General features: G+C 30.1%; 3 protein-coding genes across 3 annotated transcripts; 1 reads left to right on the top strand and 2 right to left on the bottom strand.

Annotated features, from left to right (window-relative positions):
* The first annotated feature begins 1456 nt into the window (after nt 1-1456).
* Nucleotides 1457-4668, top strand: LOC107405833 (uncharacterized). Its single transcript, XM_048465459.2, has 7 exons — nt 1457-1883; nt 2127-2267; nt 2396-2761; nt 2939-3184; nt 3630-3722; nt 3802-4002; nt 4197-4668. Exons 1-7 carry the CDS (start codon nt 1542-1544, stop codon nt 4410-4412), a joined length of 1605 nt encoding a protein of 534 aa, XP_048321416.2. The 5' UTR covers nt 1457-1541; the 3' UTR covers nt 4413-4668.
* Nucleotides 4669-4806: 138 nt separating this feature from the next.
* On the bottom strand, nt 4807-6379 carry LOC107405839 (fatty acid desaturase 4, chloroplastic). Its single transcript, XM_016012933.4, has one exon. It carries the CDS (start codon nt 6199-6201, stop codon nt 5452-5454), a length of 750 nt encoding a protein of 249 aa, XP_015868419.3. The 5' UTR covers nt 6202-6379; the 3' UTR covers nt 4807-5451.
* A 5662-nt stretch (nt 6380-12041) lies between these two features.
* LOC107431800 (fatty acid desaturase 4, chloroplastic) lies at nt 12042-13246 on the bottom strand. The gene has a single exon (XM_016042802.4). It carries the CDS (start codon nt 13042-13044, stop codon nt 12226-12228), a length of 819 nt encoding a protein of 272 aa, XP_015898288.4. The 5' UTR covers nt 13045-13246; the 3' UTR covers nt 12042-12225.
* Nucleotides 13247-17697: the final 4451 nt, after the last annotated feature.

Here is a 17697-nt window from a genome sequence, read left to right on the forward strand (position 1 = left end):
ATGACAATTGAGGAATATTCAAGTTCTTAAAGCATCTAAAGCCATCCTTTTATAGATTATATTCCGTACACGGCATCATTCAAATAAGAAAAAGCAATTTTTTTTAGGGTCAAAATGGAAAAACCAAAAAAGTAAGTAATTTTCAAACACTCATTTGTTAGTTTATAGAAAATCTGATGTTATATTTTGACCAGAAATTAATGTTATAATGAAAAATAGAATGGTAAAGCGCAATTATAATCATTCTAGAGACTAAAAAAAAAAAAAAAAAGAATTAGTGTTTTCTTTTTAAACTTTGCTGTGTAATTATTTGTTTGATAATAAAAACATAATACTGGGGTGGAATAATTTTACAATAGTTATGTGACAAAATAATATATATATACCCACTAAGCTTCAGCGTCTAACAAGCATGTTAAAATTTATTGAATACAATTGTAAAAATTTTATGATTGCTCGGAATAATCAAGTTAATGATTTTCAGACTTATAAAGCCATGCATTTTATCCAATACCGATATTGAATGATTTCATATGCATAATAGTAAAATTATAAATAACAACTTAATGAAATATTATAATTTCCCAAACTAAGAAAAAAGAATTAATGAGAAATAAATAGTTATTCTTTTAAGATCGTACAACATTATATCTCTAAAAGTTGTGATCAAAATTAAGTACCCTGATTTTATTTTTGATAAATTGGGTGGGGGAAAATTAATTACCTGGTTGAACATGGAAATGGTGGAATAATCATCATTTGCACTTTGCAGTAAAGCTAGTAGGTCAATTAATTCGGCTAGAAAAATACTGCATCAATATGGGGCAAAACAATTTTTGTGAAATTGCACAGAATCAACATTATATATATATTTTTTGGTTTTTGGGGTCATGGCAGAATACTAATGCTATTTCTTCCATTGCCATCCAACACCATCAATGAAGATTTATTTAATTAATATTTGATGATTTTTTTACATTTAATTGTTATCCCTAGCAAAAAATATTTTTCTCATAATTGATTACAGTGGTTTTTATATTTATTTTATATATATATATATTTTTTTTAAAAAAAAAAAAAAAAAAACTTTTATACCAGTCCATATCATCACATGTGCGAGCCATTGGATATTGGATTCTGATTAACCAAGTGGCTTATCTTAATTAAATATCAAAGAGGCGCATACATTATTCCTTAAATAATTAAACTATGCATTATCATATTTGATTATTCCCCATGAATATTCTTTATCCACGGTTAATTAATTTGCATGGAAAACTCAGATCAGATCAAATCAAATTTAATATATATGGTAGACAATAAGATTTTAGTTTCTAATGCACAGGCAAGATCCACGTCACCAATATTTTAATTGTACAAGAGATATAATAGTTTAATGATAATAAATATACATCAACAATAAATATAAAACGATGTTAATGTATACCAAAACCAAAATAATAAATGGGATGGGTCCAAAATGTCAAAGGCCGTATATTTACCAAAAAAAATTATGAGCAAAAGCAAACGGAGCACAGTCCATGGCTTATTCCATCTCTAAACTGCTGTGCACAGTCATACCAATTTTCATCATCACCCTCATCACTCTCTTCTTAGCACCACAACTAGATGACCATGTAGCTGTAAAATTACCATTTCACCCTCGTGATCTTCTTCCTCTCTTACCCAGACTGCTTTCATGGCCTGTGCTCAAGTCTCTCCACACCGCAGAGGATATCATGCCTGTTTTTGTTGGGTATGCTTCTTCCAGTTCAAAGAACACACTGGAGTGGAAAGGAGCTTGCTTTTATGACAACACTGCTTGGCTGGAGTTCCACAACAAGACTGGCAGTGAATTTGGTGGTGGTACCCTTCATATCAAGGTCGTCATTCCCAAAATGAAATTCATCATCTATTTGGATAGTTTTTTCTTTTTTGCTTCTTTTGGTTTTCAATTAGTGCTTTTTCTGGAAATTTTGAGTTTTGGAATATCTAATTGGTTTTTCTTAGATTTGTATTTGTTTATGGTGGTGTTAAATTAAAACTCTATACTGCTTATTAGTTCTTGCAATCAAAAATTGAATTGTTAGAGCTTTTTGAGTTGATAAAAAAGTTTTAAATATCAGGTTAGCAGTGCTCATAGTTGGACATGTATGGATATATACATCTTTGCAACTCCATATAGTGTAACATGGGACTACTACTTCCTATCCCGGGAACATACACTCGAGTTCGAAGAATGGCAAAACAAAGCTGAATATGACTATGTAAGTTAGCAATTTTTATTTTATTTTTTATTTTTTATTTTTTAACTCTAAAATCAAGTTTGTGTTGGGGAATATGAATTTCTGTGTTGTATAACTTGATACGTATATCTATATGTATATCATATCAGGTGAAACGAAAGGGTGTTTCGATTTTTCTGATGCAAGCAGGGATGCTGGGAACACTTCGAGCACTAATTGATGTGTTCCCTTTGTTCACAAACACAGCATGGGGTGAGAACTCCAACATTGAGTTTCTGAAGAAGCACATGGGGGCTAAATTTGAAAAGCGTCCTCAGCCATGGGCATCTAACATCAGTGTCGACGATATTCAATCAGGAGATTTCCTTGCAATATCGAAGATCCGTGGGAGATGGGGTGGTTTTGAGACTCTAGAGAAATGGGTCAGTGGATCATATGCTGGCCACTCTGCTGTTTGTTTAAAAGACTCTGAGGGCAAGCTATGGGTTGCTGAATCAGGACATGAAAATGAGGAGGTAAATTGATAACCAATTACTTATTGGAGACTTGGGATTTGATATATAGATCAAAGTAGAAGAACAAGAAAGAAACCTAATTAGATGGAAGTAAACATCAATAATTTGGGGTTGATGCAAAAGAGGTGCTTTTTTTTTTTTTTTTTTTTTTTTTTTCGTTTTCTCTATTTTCTGTAGGGAGAAGATGTTATTGCTATCTTGACATGGGATGAATGGTGGGAATTTGAGCTGAATAAAGATGATTCTAATCCTCATATTGCATTGCTTCCTTTGCATCCTGATGTTCGAGCCAAGTTTAATGAGACTGCTGCTTGGGAGTATGCAAAGAGCATGGTCGGACAACCATATGGATACCACAACATGATATTTAGCTGGATAGATACCAAAGACAAGAACTATCCACCTCCCGTGGATGCTCATCTGGTATAATTCACAATTTCTTGGTCCTAAATTTAACGTATATTTTATATCATGCAAGTTTTACAATGTTCATGAACATCTTTTTCCATTATGAATACAGTAACTTCTATGGTCCACATTGTGAACATAATAAATTCTATTATGAATACTCTACCATATTTGATTGTCACAACTGAGATGATACAATCATGTTGGAATTTACCAAATAAAAGATCTCTGATAAAAGTGAAAATAGTTGTTCTGTCAAAAGTAGAATTATTATTTGACTGGAACATAATCAACTGAAGGAAAAAGAACGAGATTCTACGTTCTCGTTATTCATAGCTAACTAAATCAGCCAAATTATGGAATGTAATTAAGTCTACTCTTTTTCTCTTTCAGCTTGTTCATTGGCTGCTATTAAGTGTTTTAGGCAGAGTTCTTAGTTTCTAGCTGTGTGGTACCACAGGTTGCATCTTTTATGACAGTTTGGAATCAATTTCAACCAGAATATGCTTCGAATTTGTGGAATGAAGCATTGAACAAGAGACTTGGAACTCAGGTATTAAAACACTCCTAGGTTATTAATTTGCCATCATATCAATATTTGTTGGTATAACTTTCTGTTGTGTTTGATGCAGGGACTTGATGTTCCAGATATAATAGTAGAAGCCGAAAAGCGTGGGACATCTTTCGCTGAGCTGCTGGCTGTTCCAGAGCAAGACGATTGGGTTTACAGTGATGGAAAGTCGGCCTCCTGCATTGCTTATATTCTTGAAATGTATAAAGCCGCTGGACTTTTCGGTTCAATTGCTTCTTCCATCCAAGTCACAGAGTTTACAGTGAGTTCATGATTCATATACAATAAAATTTCTGTTTATATGGTCTTGAATAGCCTAGTAAAATCAACAGTTAGCTAAAAAAGGCCCTGTGGATATCCCATTTAGAATGAATAAAGTCGTATAGTTGCTCTTAAGCATTAATTGTGTTTGAATATATAATTAGTTTGTATTTGGGTTTTTGAATGCATTTGCAGATAAGGGATGCATACATGCTGAAGTTTTTTGAGAGCAATTCAAGCAGGCTGCCAAAATGGTGCAATGAAGGGGACATTGTAGAGCTTCCATTCTGTCAGATTAAAGGAAAGTATAGAATGGAATTACCTGAATACAATACATTGGAACCATACCCCCATATGAATGAAAGGTGTCCATCTCTGCCTCCTCACTACTCCAGACCACCCACTTGCTAGGACTCCTCAGTACCTCCTTTTCTCAATATTTGTTGTAAACCCATCATTCAGTTTATTGTGATGTTAAGTTGTGCTTCAACTGCAATCTTTCAGATTATGAGATATGGTGGAAGATTTGGTCAGCACAGAATTATTCAATTAGATATGTATATATATATATATATATGTTTATAATTAGTCAGTACAGTACAGTAGAGATGGAAGACTTTTAGATTGTCGTAGATTAATGTATGCAAAAGAAACAAATTATTATTTATTTTGTGACCTGCTGGCTAGATTGATATCAACATTATACTTCCAATGTTGTATAATTCTGTTTGTCAGAGCAGAGAATGCCATAAAATTTTGGGATATTGGATTAAACTTTCAAATAAGGAAAAAATTATATTTTGGTCCATTTATTTGCCAATGATAGCAAATGTTTGATCAGTTTTTGCATTGAATAATGGGCCATAAAATGGGTCTTAAGTAGATGGTTTATTGTTTAAAAGTTCAAAGTTCAAACCAGTGTTGATAAAGCCGGATCCTTTTTATTAGGGATACTCGGTATGATCAATAATCATGTAATTGATAGTAAGAACACGAAATTAGATTTTTATTTTATGAAGGAGTGGGCTTTGAGTCTGATATCTTGATCTTTGAGTTGAAATTCAACTTGGAGACTTTTTTTTTTACTTGGTCGAAACAATGATCTAAAAGCTTATTCTTCATTAGTTTTAACATTAGACTAAGCGTACAAATACAAATAGTAGTGGGAGATGGGTTGGTTTTGAGATTCTTGAGAGGTGGGGTTACTGGTTCTTATCTTATGCTGGCCTTTCACCTGTTTGCTAAAAAGACTCTGAGGGCATGCTGTGGTGTGGTTTGGTTGGTGAATCATCAGAGCAAATAAGCCCTCCAGGGTATAACACCAACATCTACATATATCTTATTTTTATGAAAAAGGTTTACTACGTTTATATCATCCTTAATTAATTTTAAGAAATTTTGTTTATTTATTTACATATGTCCTATTCTATGAACAAGGGGAGAAAAATGATCATGAATTGGCTATCATTTGAGATGGGTTATCAGTTTCTTCAATCCAGTCAGAGTTGGGTTCATCCCAAGATCTTGGTCTCACACCAAGCTTCAAAAACACAACCAATTCCAATGCCTCAAAAACCTTGTGCTTATCCAAAAACTCATTCCAAACCCCATTTACGACGCAGTAATTGTTGTTATAAGGCGGCCGGTGATGCGGGGCATGTTGCGATCGCGATATGAGTAGGCCGAGATCCTGCAGTGCCACCACCAGGGGAGGAAGCCGGGTCTTTGGGCCATGAGCCCAAGCATGAATTTGCTGTGTAAACATAATGCAACCTGAGCACACACCAACAAAGCCAAGGACTGTTGAGTCGTCACAAAAAAGGTTGAAAGGAAGCAATGTAAAGGCCATAGCACGAGCAAGTGCGTGCAAATTGTTGGCAAATTGAAGCCTGGTTATTGCCAATGGCAACTTATGGTGAACTTGAAATGCTTTTATTTGGGGACCAAAAAATGGTGTAGAGGTAGTGCCATAATTGTCAATGCCCCAATTATAGAATCCGGACACAAGGTCGGCCAGCACGTAGCCTATGAAGGCTGCTAAAATGGGTTGGAGCCATGTGTGGGAATTGGCTGCACCTATTATGGACTTTGCTAGACATATGAGAACTGTGGTAAACCCAGCTGCCATCCATGCACGATGAGACCATGTTGAGCGAGTGGATGGGTCATCATCAAGCCCCAGATGAGCATTGACGTCCATGAGTAGCTAGCTGGTGATGGTTGAGGCTTTGGGGGTTTGGTTTTGGTATCTGGAGCTGTGGGCAAAAGAAGTGGGACTTATGGAGGGAATGATTGCGAGCCGATGACTCTTCGAGGGCCTGGAGGCTGCTTTGGTTTTATACTGAATCTCATGTAGTCCTTGTTTATATTTTTTAAGTAGCTTTGCTATTTGTCAAAAAGAAAAAAATAAATAAAAAGATTACAATTTAACATGCATCCTAATTCGTGTAGCGCTTATGCTTGTTTTTCTTTTTTAAATTTAAAATAGAGTAATTCTATTTTATTAGAGTATCTTCAATGAAAATATAAATTACAAAAATAAATATATTACATAAGTCAAGTAAATCATATTTAAAAATATTACTTTTTAATGATAATATCTAAAATAAATGTTAAATTGTAACATAAACATTGTTAAAGTGAAGTTATGTTACACATTATAAAAATTCCTAAAAAATTAAAAAATAATAATAAAATGTATAATTAATTAATATTTATAAATAGTTTTTGTATAATAATTTTAGAATTAATCAAACAATTCGTCTACATAAATTTAAACAACGTTTAATTTTCATATCACATAAAACTTAATCTACATTCTCCATTTGAAATGCTCTTAATTTGGATTGAATTACATTTATTCTTTTGTTTTTTAATTTATATTTTAAATTATATTTATTTATCAACCAATAAAATAAGAATGATATGTTATCATAATCACATTACTTGGTAAATAATTTGATGTGTAGAGCAATATTTAATTTGATTTGTAAACGCAATTACTAAATGTTATGATTCAAAAATGCAGAGTCATCGTATTTTTTGATCAAATTTTGTTTAGGAAATGATGTGCCAGAATAATTTTAGGTGAAATTTTTTTCTGACCTTAATAGTACTTTTTATGATTATTTGAATACATTCTTTAAAAATATACAATCAATCCCTTATCATTACATGACAGCTCTAATTTACCAAAAAAAAACATGTCATGATGGTTCTAATTAGTTACATACAGACACATATTTATTTGTATACAATATATCATATATCAAGTCTCACATTATAAATTAAAAAAAAAAAAAAAAGGCAATATAAAGATAAGTTGGAAAAATATTTTTCCTAATTGACTGTGGAAATGATTTTTTTTTTTTAATAAAAGATAATATATTGAATTGTTCATTAGGAGGAGCCAGTATATATGGTGCTTCGTCTCAGAAAATCTTCTATATCATTCTGGTTTCAGTTCAGATGATACCACATTTATAAAATATACCACGTCATGAGTAACGTGGGCCACTCATTAATATTTTCTTTTTATTTTTTTTGAAAAACGTGAATTTTTTTTTTTGCAGAATGGGCTGGTTTCTCCATCTTTCTTCTTTGAAAAATTAGCATACCTAGATTGCACGATTTTGATAACGTAGCATAGCTGCTAAAGTTCATGATATTCCATGGTCCACCTTATTAATTTGCATCGAAAAATATTTAAAACGGCCAAAATGTTCTCGCCACGTCTTCAATCAGAAAACAACTCAAAAATCAGTTCATAGCTTATTGAGCATCTACTTTTGAATTTTGGAAACCTCAGTGGTCATCACAGAAGTCCAAAGTGTGCTTGAATACTTGCCATGTGTCCCTGTATAATTAATATTGAATAAGACAATTGTACTTTATAATGGTGTGTGGACTGTATGAAAGTTTTGTTCGGTTAGAAAAATGCATTTCGCTTTTAGAACAACATTTCTAAACAACTTTTTTTTTTTTTCTGTAAAAATAGGGATGTCAAAAGGGCAGTGCAGGCCCGTCTCCGTTCCGGAAAATTTTATATTCCATTTTTGCGATTTCTTTTTTTTTTTTAGATATGGAACGGGATCGGAGATTTTGCGGTGTGAAGACGGGACGGAACGATTTTTTCTATTTTATTTTTTAATTGATATTTTTTTAAAAAAATTTATATAAAAAAATTATTTTATGATTAAAATATAAAAAAAATGACTACAATGCAATAAAAATATAATAAAATACATTAAAGAACAAATTTACAATTATAATAAAATATATATTTAAAAAAAAATAAAAAAAAGAAGTAAATAATTTTACATAAATGAAATTTTGTAAAAAAATAATAATACATAAATATATATATATATATATATATATATATATATATATATATATATCGGGGCGGGTTCGGGGCGTGGTTATTATTCCCCATCCCCGGTCCGTCCCCGACTTGGTTTTTAGGTATTTACCCCGAGCCCGTCCCACATCCTCGAATTTTCGAGGAAAAACAGCCCCGTTAAAGGCGGTGCACCGCAGGTATCGAGCCGTGCAGGGCAAATTGCAATCCCTATTTAAAAAACACGTTATTGTAGTTTTTTTTTTTTTTTTAATTAATAGGATCTATAAGTTTTTTTTTCTTTTTTTTTTTGGGTAAATAAGAATATATAAGTGGTTGGAAAATAGAAATTTGGTGGAATTAATTATAGTCAAGTCACTAGCAATTAATGTAGTTAGGAAAATAATACATCTATACCTGTCAATTTTTGTTTTTTGGTGATATTTATACTTGTCAATTAATTGCTATATCAAAAATTAATACAGTTAGAAAAATAGCAAATCAATAAAATTAATTGCTGAAAGTGATGTAAAAGCATCTTCAATCGTTATTTTAAAAAGCACAATTGACAATTGACGATATAGAAAATATTTTGAAAAATTTTAAAACATAAAGAGTAAAATTTCTTTTATCCAACTTTAATAATAGTATGTATAACAACTTTTTAGTTTGCACTTTCTCGTAAATAATTATGATTTCACACTTTTTTTTTTCTTTTCTACACCATAGTAGTATTTAAAAAAAATAAAATGTAAAATTATAATTAATAAATTCATAAAAATTATGCAGATAAAATTATAAATTTATAAATTAGTTCATTAAATATTTTATATAAAGAGTGAATATAATTTTTTTTGAAAAGTCAAATATTATTTTAATTTTAATTTTTAATTTAAAAAAACATATTAAAAGTATTAAAAGCAAGATATAAATTTTTAAAATAGAAATATATATCAATTTCATATTATCACACCAAAAAAAAAAAAAATATATATATATATATCCAAACTAGATAAATATCAGCCTAGTATTTTTCCACGGATTTTGCAATTTTCAGACAAAATCTGCAGTTTTTAATATCAAATCAAAAGATTCAAATCATGTCATCCTATTCCACTTGAAAAAAAAAAAAAAAAAAAAAAACTACAAAGCCCATGTCATAAATTTTGTCCAAAATAAAATTTTCAAAAAACTTGTGTAGATCAATATATAGTGTGTAATTCTTAAGCCAAAACACAAAAAACACAATGAGTTTACCATTGAAAATTCCTTTTTCATCTCTGAGAGAAGAAATTAGAGCCATAGAAGGTCAGTCCAAACACATGCAGCATTTTAAGTAAAAAAAAGAACATATTCCATTTCATTTGTTTTGATCTTAGGAAGGAATTTAAAGAAACAAGTCTGCATAATTTCATCCATCTTGTGCTTGAATTGTTTTCTCTCATTATTTCTTATGTCTCTGGTTTGGATTTTTTATTTAAAAATATAATGACAAGATCTAAATATGAATACCATTACGATAAATTCCTATGAAAATGAAACCATTTAGAAGATAAGTTATGTTGAAGATAATGTAAAAGGGACTTTCAAGGGTAAGTTAAGGTTGAAGATCATGCAAATAGGGTAATAAATTTATCCCAGCGATGCAAACAGAATTAGAGGTTGGGTGGTAAAGTGCCAAAGGAAAAAAAAAAAAAAGAAAATCGGAGGGCAAAACACAAGTGAAGATAAAGATTGAAGGGCAATCATAACAACAACCTTATCCAGAATTAATTAATATGTTTGATGTGTGCGATGTCTTTTCTTTTCTTTTTTCCTTTTTTTTTTTTTTTTGAACATATGTAATTTTAAGACTAGGCATTTACAATGTGTGTATTTGATAATTTACTTAATAATATTGAAAAATGTAATTTGTTGGTCATTATTTATGAGACACATATTTCATTTAACATTTTACGTGGTTGTCCTTAAAATTTCACTTTTCCAAAGTTATTAGAATAAAAAATTAATATATAATTAAACACAACGTATCACTACTTGTCATATCATCAATAATTTCACTTATGATTATCACTACTAATGAGAAATAGAAAAATTTAATGATAAAATAATAAATATTATTTGTTATTATTGATGAACAATCATCAATGAAATTGATATGTCAAATAAAAATTTAAATGGTTACTATTAAAATATTTATTTTTTAAAATTTAATATAAAAAATTATAATTAATTATTTCGTTTAAAATTCATCACATAAATTGATGATAATCACCAATAGTAATAAAGGACAAGACTCTAATAATATTGCTTAACTGGAACTCAATAATCGTGGTAGGACTTGAAAGCTTTGTTAGGTTAGAAAAATGATTTTTCCATTTAAAAAAAACATTTCTTTGACAATTTTTTTCTTCTTTTTTTTTTTTTTTCCCAGAGGATTTATATTTGGTCGCCAAAGGTCAAAGAGAAGGATCCATCATCTCAGAAAATTGTAGCTAATAATGTGGTAGTTAGTAGTAAATAAAGCAATTAATGTGGTTATAGAAAGACACTACACATCAATATGATACTCTGTATTTATATTTACTGATCAAAAAAATTTATATGATCCTCTATTAATTTTTGTAACAAAATGAATTCTTGGCTCGAGTGATCCCTATGGAAGTACTGAATTGGTAGTTCGGACCCTTTTCACATCAAAGTTCACTACTTAATGTAAAACTCACCATTTTTTTCTACCCGTTTTGTACATTAATATTTCGTTTGGCTACGCTTTTTGTGAGTTTACAGTTAGTTTGAAATGTCTGATGTTAGCTAGGCTGATTAAATACTATATGTGCTTTTCTTTATATTATAATTGCTTGTGTTATATGTACAATTAAGTTTGGTATTTAGACCCTTAAAATTTTTTTTTTTTATATTTATAGATTATTATTGAGTATAATATAAAAAATTATTTTTAATAAAAAAAATAATATAATATATAAACACATATGCTTTATGTGTGTATAGATACACATATATGCTTAATTTTTTTATTATTATTATTATTATTACCTTGAAAAGTTTGCTTTTAAAAAGAGGATTGCAATCTCTTTTGTATTTTGAAAAGTTAAAACAAAGATCGATCAATTTGTTTGGTTTCCTAAATATTTAAAAAAGCAAAATTATTTTATATTACTTTCGTTTGAGAGTAAGTTCCAAATCATAATGTTTTTATATGGACAAATATGAATATTATTAATAAAAAAAAATAAAGCATATTGTTGGACAAGGTTATAAATTCTTTTTGTTTATTGTATTGTAAGGACAAGTCGTGACATCAAAACCACTATTTTAGATAATAATTTTGAGTTTAAATATCCTTACCTTAGTGTAAAATAGAAAAAATAAATATTTGTCATGTGAAAAATATGAAATTTAAAATAATGTGACATTGAGGGATGCTCATAACAGCTTGTTTCTTGCATTATTTGTTGCTATGGGATTAACAAATTATTCGCATATGGTTATATGTTCTGATCAATTAAGACTCAAAATTATAAAGCTTAATTATATATCAATCTTTTAATTAATTAATGCAGTGAGTTGAAAGTTTGATAATGTGTGATATAATTTTCAGGTTATCATATATATTATTGCAAACGTGTGAATATACCTCACTACTAGATCTGATCTCGGAACCTGGTAATTCAACATAGTAAAAGATAAAAAGATGAAATATATGTCTTATTACCAATAAGAGATATTCTAATATCGCTGATAATACAAAGGGAAAGCTTATTATATACAAGATGAGCATGCAAGTCAACCATTAAGGTGCCGTATATATGTATATAAATACTAATTTTTGTTATTGTGGTAAGTTTTACATATGTCGCTATCTTAACTAGTCCAGTCAGAGTTTGGCTCATCCCAAGATCTAGGTCTCACACCTAGTTTAGAAAACACAACCAACTCCAATGCCTCAAAAATCTTGTGCCTATACAGAAACTTGTTCCAAACCCCACTTACGATGCAATAATTGTTGTTATAAGGCGGCCGGTGATGCGCTGCATGTTGCCACGGAGACACGAGCAGGCCGAGATCCTGCAGCGCCACCACCAGCTGCGGAAGCTGGTTCTTCGTGCCATGTGCCCAAGCATGAATTTGCTGGCTAAACATGACGAAACCGGACCAAACACCGACGAATCCGAGGATAGTCGGATTATCACAGAAAAGGTCGAAGGGAAGGACTGTAAAGGTGACAGCACGAGCAAGTTCATGCAAATTGTTGGCAAGCTCACGCCTTGTTATCGTCGATGGCAACTTATGGTGACCTCGAAATGCCTCGATTTGTGGTCCGAAAAATGGAGTAGTGGCACTTCCGTAATTATCAATGCCCCAGTGGTACAATCCTGATGCAAGGTCGGCTAGTAGGTAGCCGATCAAGCTTGGTAAAATGGGTTGGAGCCATATGTGGGAATTGGCTGCGCCAATTATGGACTTTGCCAGACATATGAGTAGAGTAACACAGCCAGTTGCCATCCATGCACGATGAGACCATGTTGAGCGAGTGGATTGGTCGTCCAGCCTCTGACGAGCATTGTCCGCAGATGCGACTTGCTGGTAATTATAAGGGTTAGGGTTAGGGTTAGGGTTAGGGTTAGTGTTTGGTTTTGTTTTGGTACGGACAGCAGGAAGATATGATGAGTCGACCGACATTGGAGGAGGATGAAGAGCAAGTAAAAAGAGAAACCTTAATATAAGAGCCAAATGGGATGCTTAATGTGTATATGAAAGACTGAAATACCAAAAATGGGTGGGATTTTTGGGAACGGAAAGATAAGTTCCAGCCAATGAGATATATATATATATATATTGTGGGCATGGACAGCATAAACATTTTCTTTTTGAATATATTTAAAAAAAAATAGAATATTGATTGTAAGAGCTTAAGCTATTAAAATGTAAATTTTTATTTTATTTATATATTTTTTTTAATATTCTCTGTTTCTTTTGGATTTTTAGAACTTTTTTGAGCTTTTGAATTCAGAATCTTTTGATTTTCTAGTGCTGATATCATATAAAATTATCAGCGATTTCATAAATTTAAGCCAATCAAAAATGAGTTTTCATTTTATTTTTATTTTTATTTTTATTTTTTTTAAAAAAATTAAATAAAATAATATTATATTGACTGTGATTAGAAAATAATAAAAAATATGTAGAACAAAAATTATATGTTGTATATACTTTATCTCATTTTTATTTTTATGTATAAAGCTAGTAATTATACAAAATATTATAAAAAAATCTGCGCCAGCTTCTACTTATACGTACAACCAAAATTTGTTAATATTTGTTACGGGACATAGTTTCTCTCAGACCTATAACTAGATCTTCAATCAGTACTGCTTATGCAAAAAGATATTCTGGTCAGGTTGACGACTAGATCATTGAGAGTCCAAGAAATAATTAACAATCCCAAACAAACTCTTCCAATAAAGGGTGAGATCACGATAAATAAGGAAGGACAAATTCCAATCCACGGGTCGTCAACATCAACCACCTACCGCCAAAGAAAAAATGAACATTACGTACTTGCAATATGTTCCATAAAAAAATAGTAATAAGAAAAAGAAAACGTGTTTGCAATAAATTTGTATGGTTTATAATTTTTGAGTAACGAGATTATTAATCAATTTCAAATAAAATTTATCTTATTTGATTGAAATAAAATTTATTTTTTATGATTAATAATTAACATTAAAAATTATGATTAAAGATTTAAAAAGTAATTAAATATGAATTAAATTTAATAATCTATTAAAATTCTATTTAAAAAATAAATTAATTAAAAATGAATGATTAATAAATATAATTTTAAAATTTAACAAAATTATGATTAAAGATTTAAAAAGTAATTAAATATGAATTAAATTTAATAATCTATTAAATTCTATTTAAAAAGTAAATAAATTAATAATTAATAATTAATAAATATAATTTTAAAATTTAACCGATTTAAAAATTTAAAAAAAAAATTTATACAATCAAAAGGCAGGGAATAAAAACAAAGAAAGATGCTTAGGATCAAGACCTATCACAAGGACCTCTCTCCTGATCCATAATTACAATAAAAGAGCTTGACAAAATGTTAGGGGACAGAAACCCCTCTTTACAAAATAGGGCCCATTGGCATAAAACATGGGAGAACTTATTAGCAGATCTAGCAATATATTTAAAAGAAACAAAATCAAAGCCCTGCTCCAGTCTGCAAATGTTAGTCAAAAACATCTCCGCTGACTAATGAGGAAGATCTTCGCCGACTAATAAAGTTATAGTTCATCTACATACAAAAAGAAGTATTCAACATATTTGCAAATAGTCTCTAATCCAAGTTTACAAGCGTAAGCTTGTTTAATCATATTATATCATTTTATCAAATACGATATGTCATTTATATTATTTTTTAGAATTAATATAATTAAATTTTAAATTGATAACAATTATCAAATCATTTTTCTTATTCAATATATTTTTAGTTTTCTTTTAAAATTATTATATCATTTATTTTATTTAAATTTTTTTTTAAGAATAACAAACTTAATATATATATATATATATATATTTCATGTAAAAATATCTTTAAACGTTATTATATGTTATATATCCCATCCAATATATATTTATACAAATAAATAATACATACTTTTAGCATTATCCTCTGATTTTTTACTTTGATTATTCTTTTTTCTAGTTCCCCTTCCCTTCTTTGTTAAGGGGATGCAGCTTTGTTCACCAAATAAAAAAGGGATGCGGCTTCAATGGAGGAATCGTAAAAGCGTTAAACGTACATTTCTTAATTGATTGATGATCAATTTGATGACAGAGTGGTAAAATAGACCACTCTTCACCAACCGTAAATGTGTTTTTACGGCTTATTATAGAAGCGTTAAACGGCTTCAAGTTTTGCCCGAAAATAATAAACAATAAAATAGACCGTCTTCACCAGCGGTAAATGTGTTTTTACGAGGAAAACAGCTGACGTGGAAACGTAAACATATCAGCCAATTGTCATTAAATGAAAAGTAGTACGGAGCCTTATAAATCGGGAATACTAGAAATATTTCCGTACCTAATATAGTATTGCTTCGGACATGAAAGCTTGTTATGTTAGAAAACTGATTTTTAGATTTAAAATAATATTTCTTAACAATATTTCTTTTTCCAAATATTTTACAGCTTCATGCATGGCTAATAGAATAGCGTCCTTGCATACGAGAACTAGACCGTTGAAAAGGTAGAGGGGTTTTGTAGTAACAAACATCTCTAGTGTGACCAGGCCTTTTACATATTTGACAAATTGGTCGACCATTATTACCTCTGCATCTGCCAAAAGTAACCTCTAGCTACCCCGATGATTATAGCCTCCATTGTAAGTTCAATAAAATGGATTATTATGAGAAAATCGATGTTTGTTAGAGCCAGAGTACAGAATATTGGGTCCAGAATACTGATTCATGTCTCGATTCATATTACAGTTGACTGAAGGCTTTATTATTACTGGTATATTGATCGGTCCAAACTAAGTGATCGAGACTTCTTGTGAAATTGTGCGTGTGTTTAAGTATGAAATTGTCTTCTTATAATTTCATGATATTACTAGAGAATGGTGAAACAACAAGAAGTGTATACTTTGAATTTACCATTTTAAAGCCGTTCTGATACCATTTGACGGTAAGAAAATAATAATTAAAAAAAAAGGGGGGCAAGAAACAGAGAGAAAAGCCGATAGAGAGTTGCAGCTAATTTCTGATTAAGATTTTCCAATACTCGACTACAATTAGAGCTCAATTCAGTATTTATACACAGTATAATCAATGCAACTAATACAACAACTAGTCACATGCTTCTAACCTTCCAACAAAATAGGCTGTTGTCATTTAACGGTGTAATTGAAAACTACTGAGCTACAAGCTAACTGAAAGACTGCCGAGTTGACAATACTAAACTTAATTCACTACTTTAACTAAATTACCACTAATCCAAAACGTAAACCATTTGAAAGTTTGGTCATCCTTTATTTTATATCTTTTCTCTAACAATTTTTTTTTACATGTAGATCATTTCTTGAAAGGTAGGTCATTATTTATTTTATATCTTCTTTTTTTTAACATTCTTTTTTACATATTTTTTTTTAAAATTTTAGGTAGAATTATTGAATTTTAAATTTAGAATTTTAAAATTTTTTGACAATCATATTAAATTGAATTATCATTGATTTTAAAAAATTAAGGTATCGAAAGAAGTGAACATTTTTTCTCCAACACTAACAAAGTACATAATGTAGCAAGTGCCTCAAAAAGAAAAAAAACAGTGTACGTGGTAAGCAATTAATCGGTTAGAATATGAAGTTCTATTAATTTTTGTGAAAATGGTGGAACCAAATGATTGTATATTTTATTTTGTATTTTCATTTTCATTTTTTCAATAAAACGTGTTAAATGATTATTGTTATATTATTGTTGTTAGTATTATTATAAGTATTGGTATTGGTTTGAGTTTTTTGTTTATGCATTTATTCCTTCGATATGGAAAGAATTAATGGCTACGAAGTACCACTTCATGAAATGGGTTGGAAACGCTAGGTGGTGCCTTAATTTTTGTGAAGGCTGTGGCATTAGGTTAGTGGCATTTTTGCAAATAAGGAAAGTGGCATTTTCGTAAATTTGATGACTGAGAGGTAATTTTGTTATTTTATGGAAAAGTATGGCATTTTTGTAATTAAAATTCAGTGGTATTTTAGTAATTTGGTAGAAATAAGTGGCTTTTTGGTAATTTAAAATATGTGGCATTTTTGTAACTTTGAACAGTGGCATCAATGTAATTTTGGTTAAAGTTTTGGCATTTTAGTAATTTCAAGCAATGGCTTTTTTGTAAATATGAGAAATAGTGGCATTTTCGTAAATTTGATGATTGTGGGTATTTTGTGAAAAATAATGGCATTTTGTAATTTTATGAAATGAGTGGCATTTTGGTAGTTTTGTAAAACTGAATGGCATTTTTGTAATTTTGTAAATGTGGCATCAATGTAATTTTTGTGAAAGTTGTGCCATTAGTTTAGTGGCATTTTTGCAAATAAGAAAAGTGGCATTTTCGTAAATTTGATTACTGGAGTGGCATTTTTGTAATGTTCATGTACAGTGGTATTTTAGTAATTTGGCAGAAATCTGTGGTTTTTGGGTAATTTAAAATACTGAGGCATTTTCGTAATTTTGGTAGTGGCAGTTTTGTAATTTAAGATGTTGTGGCATTTTTGTGAATTTCTGAATACGGGTACAGTTTTATGTAAATTTACAGATATGGATGGCA

This window comes from Ziziphus jujuba, chromosome 1 (assembly GCF_031755915.1).
Source record: "Ziziphus jujuba cultivar Dongzao chromosome 1, ASM3175591v1".
NCBI classification, from domain to species: Eukaryota; Viridiplantae; Streptophyta; class Magnoliopsida; order Rosales; family Rhamnaceae; genus Ziziphus; species Ziziphus jujuba.

What these genes read in the sequence shown, in the direction of transcription:
- LOC107405833 (XM_048465459.2), top strand. Translation starts at nt 1,542, where the DNA reads ATGGCTTATTCCATCTCTAAACTGCTGTGCACAGTCATACCAATTTTC. An exon ending in CTCCCGTGGATGCTCATCTG is followed by an intron (nt 3,185 to 3,629) that starts GTATAATTCACA and finishes GTGGTACCACAG; the next exon opens with GTTGCATCTTTTATGACAGT. An exon ending in ACAAGAGACTTGGAACTCAG is followed by an intron (nt 3,723 to 3,801) that starts GTATTAAAACAC and finishes TGTTTGATGCAG; the next exon opens with GGACTTGATGTTCCAGATAT.
- LOC107405839 (XM_016012933.4), bottom strand. Translation starts at nt 6,201, where the DNA reads ATGGACGTCAATGCTCATCTGGGGCTTGATGATGACCCATCCACTCGC.
- LOC107431800 (XM_016042802.4), bottom strand. Translation starts at nt 13,044, where the DNA reads ATGTCGGTCGACTCATCATATCTTCCTGCTGTCCGTACCAAAACAAAA.